The following is a 7,535-nucleotide window of genomic DNA, read 5'->3' on the forward strand; positions in this document are numbered from 1 at the left end:
AATTAATATTTTTAAAGATCATGGATAAGATTGTTAAAAATATATTTTTTAACATGACACAAAAAAATAACTCACGGGCGTATTAATGTATTTAGAAATATGGTTACAGTTATTTTTTAAAATGTTTTTCACTTATAAATATATTAAAATAATATTTTTTTATTTTTAAAAAATTATTTTTAATATCAGCACATCAAAATAATATAAAAACATAAAAAAATATTAATTTAAATAAAAAAATAAAATATTTTTAAAACATAAAAATTAACATGTTATATGTCAGCTTCTTCGAAAATTCAATGTGCTTTTGGATCATTTAGCAAAATAATGATAAGATGTTGATGTAACACATTAAAGTGTGTTTGGAATGCTGTAGAAATCATGTATAATCTTTACTCGCTGAAGAAGGCTTTCGATAACAAGGCATGCTCTGCAATGGCCATCAATATTAATGAGCAGAGAAATTCGAATTGAAAAGCATAGAGAGCATAAATCTTCACTCGCAGCTCTTCACCAGCTCAGCCATGGATTTTTAGAAGGTACACGCGCTCTTGTAAAATCTGACATTTTACAGTACTGTTTTCAAAACCCCAAAGCCACTGAGAAAGAGGGTTTAAAAGTGCCGATCTTGGCAACCCCATTCCTGCTTGAAATTTTCCCTCCCTGCCTCCGCCCCTCTCTCTCTTCAATCGCTGGGCGATGGAGACGGTCAGGCTTCGCTTAGTGCTCGACAACGCTTTGACTACGACGACGGAAGGACTTAGAAAGTGCTGGATTCTATTAAAACCCCAACACAAAACCATCTCCGATCTCTCCTCCCATATCCTCCAGGTGTTCGACCTCCACAATGCATGCCCCAGCGGCCTCTTCCTCTCTGTAAGTATTTAATTTCTCTTTAATAAATTGCAATTTTTTTTGGCAGTCCTTAAAATTCTTTTTCTTCCTTCTGATTTTATTTTACGGTTACAGATGGAAGGGTTTGTATTACCGCCTTTTGAGTCCACTTGTATTTTGAATGATAAAGATATTGTCAGGTTAGTTAAATTTTATATGTTGCCAGGTTAGTTAATTATATATATATATATATTATTTTTCTGTGGAAAATAACACTTAGTGCTATTTATATTATAATGTAATATCTGTAACAGAGTGATAAAGAAAGATGGCACGGCTACTGAAATTATCAAGATAGATGATGGGCTGAATGATTCGTTGAACGTGGTGGAAATAATTGACAAGCCACCGGTAACCACAGGCACGAATCTGCTTGCGAATGAGGAATTTGAAAAGGAATCTGACAGCTATGAAAGTGAACAAGAGGTGGATGTTGCTGCAGAGGTGGAGGATGTAGAAAATAGTCCAGAAGTGAAAGCAGTTTCGAAGAAGAGAAAGGCATCAAAGGATGCTCACAGCCCAAAGTATGGTTTCTGTGCTACTTCTCAAAATGGGGTGAAAAATAAGAATTTTTTAATATGTATCTTATGTTACACAGACACATGTTTTGCGCTATTTGTAGCGTATCTGTAGTTTAGAGACTCCAGCTAGTAATTTCATTGTGTTCAAAACAAGTTCAAAGATGAAGTAGCTGGTTTAGAAATCATTATATAATGGGATTTCTACACTGCAGGAGGAAGAAAACCAAATCTGCTAGTGCTAAAAAATGCCTAGAGGTTTCAGAAAATGTAGTGACTGATGTCTCTGCAGAGCAGAATGGCACTTTGGGCATTGTTGATGTTGATGAAAGAAGTGGCAAGAGTAGGAAAGCTATGCGTGACACTAAGAAGTAAGTTTTGTAAATTTCTTAGTGCCTATTAGTGCACCTTTTTAACTGTAAAATTCTTACAATTTCTCTTAGAACTTTTGGGTTTGCACTCAATTCTGGAAACTTCTACACTGCAGGAGGAAGAAAACTAAATCTGCTAGTGCTGAAAAATGTATGGAAGTTTCAGAAAATGTTGTGACAAGTGTCTGCGCAGGGCAGAATGGCACTTTGAGCTTTTTTAAAGCAGATGAAAGAAGTAGCAAGAGTACAGAAGCTACTATTAATGCACAGAAGTAAGTTTTGTAAGATCCTTATTCACACATAACCACGTTTTTCTTCCTTAGTAGGTTTCTAACTATAAGATTTTCCTATTTATATATATAAAAAAACCTATGAGATATTCTTCATCATCATTCATTGTTGGTGGCACTGGTAAGATTTGAGCTATGTGTTACTTCATGTTCATGTTACCTAGAATTCCAATTATTATGATCACTTGGAATGGGAATGGGTATGACCTATCCCAGAACATCATTTGATGGGTCTAGGATCATATACAACATTGAAGGATTGCTTAAATAGAAGCCTAATGCAATAAGGTAGGCATAAGTGACATTTGTCCCAAGTGTCCCTTTTCCAAAAAAAAGTTGCTACTAAGTTTTGGATCAGCAATTCCAAATCAACTTCACTGGACTAGTTCCAAGGCTTTTAAGGCATTCTGTCTTTTCATTGCCAATCTTGACCACAACTTTCCATGGTTGTCTGTGTGTCGTTGTTCGGCGAGTGGGATGTACCTCAATGAAGTTGACAAGGAGCTATTTCCAACGCAAGGAACATGCTATTTAGAGATAAAGAAGATTTCCAAGTCTTGTCTAGTTCCTATACTAGAACTTTCAATTGAAGTTCTACTCATATTTTGATATTTATGATCCACTTTTCTAGAAATGTGAAAACATGATATGATGATTGGTCCCTCCTGTATGACATGACTGTGCAAAAATATTGCTTGTTCATGAGGGGAGGCATCTTTATAGCTCATGATGTCTTCGATTCTTTTCCTCATTTTTACTTGGCTAACTGAATATCTCTTTACCCTTCTGCATTGTAGGTCTTGCCAGCCTGAACAAAATGGAAATGGGAGTGTGGATGCCTCACATATACTTTCTGGATCTAAAAAGGTTTTGATCTATCATTTTACTGAACATATGGCTAACATTTGTGTTTTTAATTCTGAGATGTGCTGTAGTCTTTCATTGAGGAATTGGGTGAAACTCAGCATGATGTAATGATTTCTGCCACCTGCAGCTTTTCATTGTGCAAAAAAGTCTACTGGTATCAAATTAAATTTGAATAATGTTAAGGCTGAGTCATTTTTGTTCCTATAACATGTTATTAAAACTTGGCTAAACCCCACCCATTGCATAGTATTAAACATGTTCTGTGAATGTTTGCGTGTGTAAGCTCAGCTCTCTTTCTGATGGAAAACAACCATGATTTTGTATGTATTTATGAAGGAGCTAGTGCAGCTAAATTGTCAGAGTCAATTTTGATGTGTGTTGTGGTCATAAAACTCTACAGAAATGATATCATGTATTCCTATACATTCCCTTCTTTCCATAGAGGACCAATGCATGGATAGTTATGATTCCCTTACAGAACACAAAGGGACAATTTAGCACGAACTTTAATGGTAATTGTGAAAGAAAAGGACAAGAAAGGGAATAGAGCGTTTGCATACTTGAAAGTTAATTTTTATCATTTAAAGCTATCTGAACTTTTAGGCTAGGGGTCTTGCAAGTATGACCAGTGGACCAAGGGGCTCAAGCCAGAGGCTATTGGCCTCCCTATGCAAGCAACGATTCTAACACTTGCATTTCCCTTTCTTGTCAGTGCCCCAGTAGAAGTGCTAGGCGTAAAAAGGCCAAGAGGCATTGGTTGAAGGAACAACTCAAAGCTGAAAAGAAAGCAGTACGTTGGTGTTTTTTAAGTTTCCAACCCGGTTATTCCAAGTGTATTCATGTGGTTTAGCTGTTTTGCTTTTGCGGACGGTCTTTGGAGCAGGTTTTAGGTTAAGCGCACACACACACACACACACGCACGCACACACACACACACACACACCTGGGTGCTGTTGACGGGAAAATTAGTTCTTAGCTACACTGCTTTGCTTTATGTTGAATTTTACAGCAAAATAAGAGGGAGTTGCTTTTGAATATCAATCAGCAATCATCTGAAAAGGATAATCAGAATGTTTCTGGAGAATCACCTGAACCAGGAAGTCAGAAAACCTCTGAAGAAAAACTCAGGGAAGACAACCAATTGGGAGAGCGAGATAGTGATGTAGAGGGTGATGTTGTTCCCGTAGTGATCAGGCCGGGACACATTCGTTTTGAGCCGCTCAAGAAAGGTCTAATGCTCGGTGTGTCTTTTCTTCCTTTTATGTGGCTGAAGAGTTCTATATTTTATCACAAGGCTGTTCCAAGTGATTAACAATTTTGTGTACTGTAAATACACCATTCAGTCATGTGACACACCTACTTGCTTGTTGTTCCAGGGGATTCTGATCATGCTGTGCCGCAAAATCACGTTTCTATTGTATGTTTCATTTATCCATTTAATTTTTTACTGCATATCTGTCTCTACACTCATGTTTTGAATACTAAATACCTTGATGAGATATATTCTAGCATGCATTTCTTTTATCCATTTAAGTTTTGTAAGTAAAAATTACAACCATTTCTGCAGAACATTTTAGCACTCCCGCATATTTTTACTTTTGTAAGTCCTAAGATGTTTGTGCTCAACATCTCTATAATCTTGTTTCTCTTCCACATGCCCTACAATTATACCATGCTTTATGAGGGTGTATCTGGGGGAGTGCTAAAATGTTCTGCACAAATGGTTTTTGTTGTAATTTTTTGGAACTGCAGTGAAATAGGATTTTGATGTATAGTTGTTTTTATAAATTAGTCAACAGGTTCTGCTATTTGTAGTTTCAAATTCTTACAATATCTTTGTGTGTGCTCCTTGTAAAAAAATTGCTTAGTGTGTGCTACACTTGTATGTTGTCATGGCATCACTTTTTCTTAGCTTCAATCGATGTTGAATTTCTGTTTTCGTGTCCTGCTTCAGGAAAGATTTCAGTGGAATGGAATAACAAGCAAAAAGAAGGGCCAAAAGTGGGGTAAAGAGAAAGTGGTGTCATGTAAAAGGAATGATTATAACAATTTCAAGAAAGAGTCTTACAGCAGTCTTACTATTGAAGAACAGACACCTGTATATGATTGCACCAACTTTGAAGAGTTTCCACTCTATGCTAGCTTGCCAAAGGTTTGTTTTTGTTAAAACTTCATTTGCCATTCATTGCATTGATATCTATATCTTTCTATTGTAGAAAATAAACAGTGGCAACTGGGCTTTATATGGTGATAGTGACTGCTAGTTTACTTTTAAGACCTACTCTGGATCTGTTGATTGATCTCTCAAACTTGTATTTGTCTTGAAAGTTTCCTAATTTGCAAAGAGCATAGTCCAAATTTGTTTCTCGTATGGAGGCCAAAGCATCTAGTTATTCTTGGATTTTTGCAGGAAGGTGATGTAATTGCTTATCGTTTGGTTGAGCTGTCATCATCCTGGACCCCTGAGCTCTCATCATACCGTGTAGGGCTTCTTGTGTAATAAAACTGATCTTCAACTCATTATTTATTGGCAGAGCATACCATTCATCATATTCTCTCTGTCCATAGGTTGGAAAGGTATCAAAATATGATCTTGAATCCAATATAGTTATGCTGGCCCAAGTACCAGAATATCCAGTAATTCCTGAGAAGATAGATGATGAGGCATCCGATGCACTACCAGAAACATCCCCTTATCAGGACGATGGTTCCTTAGAGGTATGTCAGCCCTGCATTGCATTTCTTATATATGTATGTTTTCTTTTTTCTTTTTTCTTTTAGGTGGGTGTCTCGGTGTGTGTTTCTATGTTTAGTGAACACAGAATTTGAATGTGCTTCCAAAAACTTGAGGGATCTGACTACATTGATTAAGGTGGAGTTCTTCAGTTTTGAAGTGTTTGACAAATGGGATTCGATTAGTTCTTGGAAATTTTATGTTATTTCACTGATTCACATAACGTTCAGGCTATTAGATTAAGTCTTGGGCTGTGGTCTAGTTTGCAGTTGCCTAAATGATAGATTTAGTAACCTTAGGCCAAACTGTTCTCGTTTGTCCTTCTCAATCAAGATAGTTGACAAGTAAAGCTCTTCTCCAGATAAAGTTTTCGGCACTTTTTGAAGTTCGCCTTGTTCACCATGGCAATATAAAGTCAGCAAAATCAGTTACTGGTGGATCTAATGAAGTCCATGTAAGGGATCAAGATTCTGGAACTGGTTTCAAGCTGAACAACAACCACGAAGCTGGTACTTCTGCTCAAGGTATTACTTCCAACTATTTTTACATCAAGAGTCGGGTTAATGATGGGTGCAAAGAGCAATGATAACAATACGATCAATGTAAACATGCTTACTTACCTTTCTTGTACTTCAGAAAACGGAAAACATAATCCATGGGAAGAAACTAACCAGGCTTTGACAGCACAGAAGGCATGGCTATCTCAGGAAGATAGCTGTAAAAAACCTGAGAGTTCAGGCAGGAGCCCATGGTCCTATAAGGCCTTGAGGGGCAGCGCATTGGGTCCAACAGTTGCTTTATTAAGAGCACAAAATGAATTATGACGAGCACAGAATGAATGAATCGAGTAGCGTGGCTGTGCATTTGCTATCCCCATAATTTTGCAACCACAAGGTGGGTGAGCATTTCACTGATGATGCTAAATTTTGCTTGAGGTACATGTAATGGAAACATGCAAGGGATATTTATGGCTCAACTTTTTTGTATAGTGTCGTCTCTTACCTTCAACTGCAGTGCCCAAGTGGAACTCCTTTCTGTCAATTCTCTCCTTTATGCTGCTTAGAGATCTTCATTCAATCACCGCTTTCTCCGTATAGGAATGCACTTTTTTTGTTGAATTAGAAAAAAAGAAGATCATATTGCAATTTTGGAGTAAGCACTTCAGTGATGAACAAAGGAGACGGGTGTACTCCCATTAAAGGTTTGTATTTATTGACCTGCATCGACTGAAGGGGGTCTAAAGAGAGTTCGACTTGTGAAGGTGGGTACAGGTGTCTTTTTCTCCGAACTTGACGTCTCTTTCTTAGAGGAAGGTGTTAATATCAACATGGAGACTGGAGAGTGTTTTTCATGCTTTTTTTTTTTGTGTTTTTAAAATTTTTTGATTTAAAATTAATTTTTTTTTTTACAGTTTTAGATTATTTTGATATTTTAATGTTAAAAATAAATTTTAAAAAATATAAAAAATACTATTTTAATATTTTTTATATATATATTTTCAAATAAAAAATATTTTGAAAACCAACTACTTTTATAATCTCAAATATTATCTTTTTAGTTATTTTTTTTTATATAAAAGTGTTTTTGAGTTTTTTTATTTTAAATTATTTTTTTTGATATTTTTAATTGTTTTGATATGCTAATATTAAAAATAAATTTTAAAAAATAAAAAAATAAATATACAACAAATTTTCTTTTTGTTTTTTTTTTAAAAAATTACAATTGTTTGGTTTTTCAATTTAAGAGAATGATTGAGAGGATTTTTAATATCCTCTTCAACGGGTGCATTAATATTTAGACTTGAATATAGAATGTTGATATAAAAAATAAATTCACTTACTATATAAACCATACGCATACC

The 7,535-nt window shown here is 35.6% G+C and overlaps 1 protein-coding gene across 5 annotated transcripts; it reads left to right on the plus strand.

Moving 5' to 3' along the window:
* The first annotated feature begins 310 nt into the window (after positions 1-310).
* LOC18102411 (coilin) lies at positions 311-6,751 on the plus strand. 5 transcript variants are annotated; one of them, XM_024609338.2, is made up of 14 exons: positions 311-876; positions 970-1,034; positions 1,149-1,418; positions 1,628-1,783; positions 1,900-2,055; positions 2,871-2,940; positions 3,653-3,730; positions 3,950-4,169; positions 4,317-4,357; positions 4,895-5,092; positions 5,351-5,422; positions 5,509-5,658; positions 6,036-6,198; positions 6,311-6,751. In XM_024609338.2, exons 1-14 carry the CDS (start codon positions 700-702, stop codon positions 6,496-6,498), a joined length of 2,004 nt encoding a protein of 667 aa, XP_024465106.2. In that variant the 5' UTR covers positions 311-699; the 3' UTR covers positions 6,499-6,751. The 5 variants fall into 5 exon arrangements, with proteins under 5 accessions (XP_024465106.2, XP_024465108.2, XP_052312844.1 ...); XM_024609337.2 differs by having other exon boundaries at positions 312-876; positions 3,950-4,181; XM_024609339.2 differs by having other exon boundaries at positions 312-876; positions 3,986-4,181.
* The last annotated feature ends 784 nt before the right edge of the window (positions 6,752-7,535 follow it).

Source organism: Populus trichocarpa, chromosome 10, assembly GCF_000002775.5.
Source record: "Populus trichocarpa isolate Nisqually-1 chromosome 10, P.trichocarpa_v4.1, whole genome shotgun sequence".
NCBI classification, from domain to species: Eukaryota; Viridiplantae; Streptophyta; class Magnoliopsida; order Malpighiales; family Salicaceae; genus Populus; species Populus trichocarpa.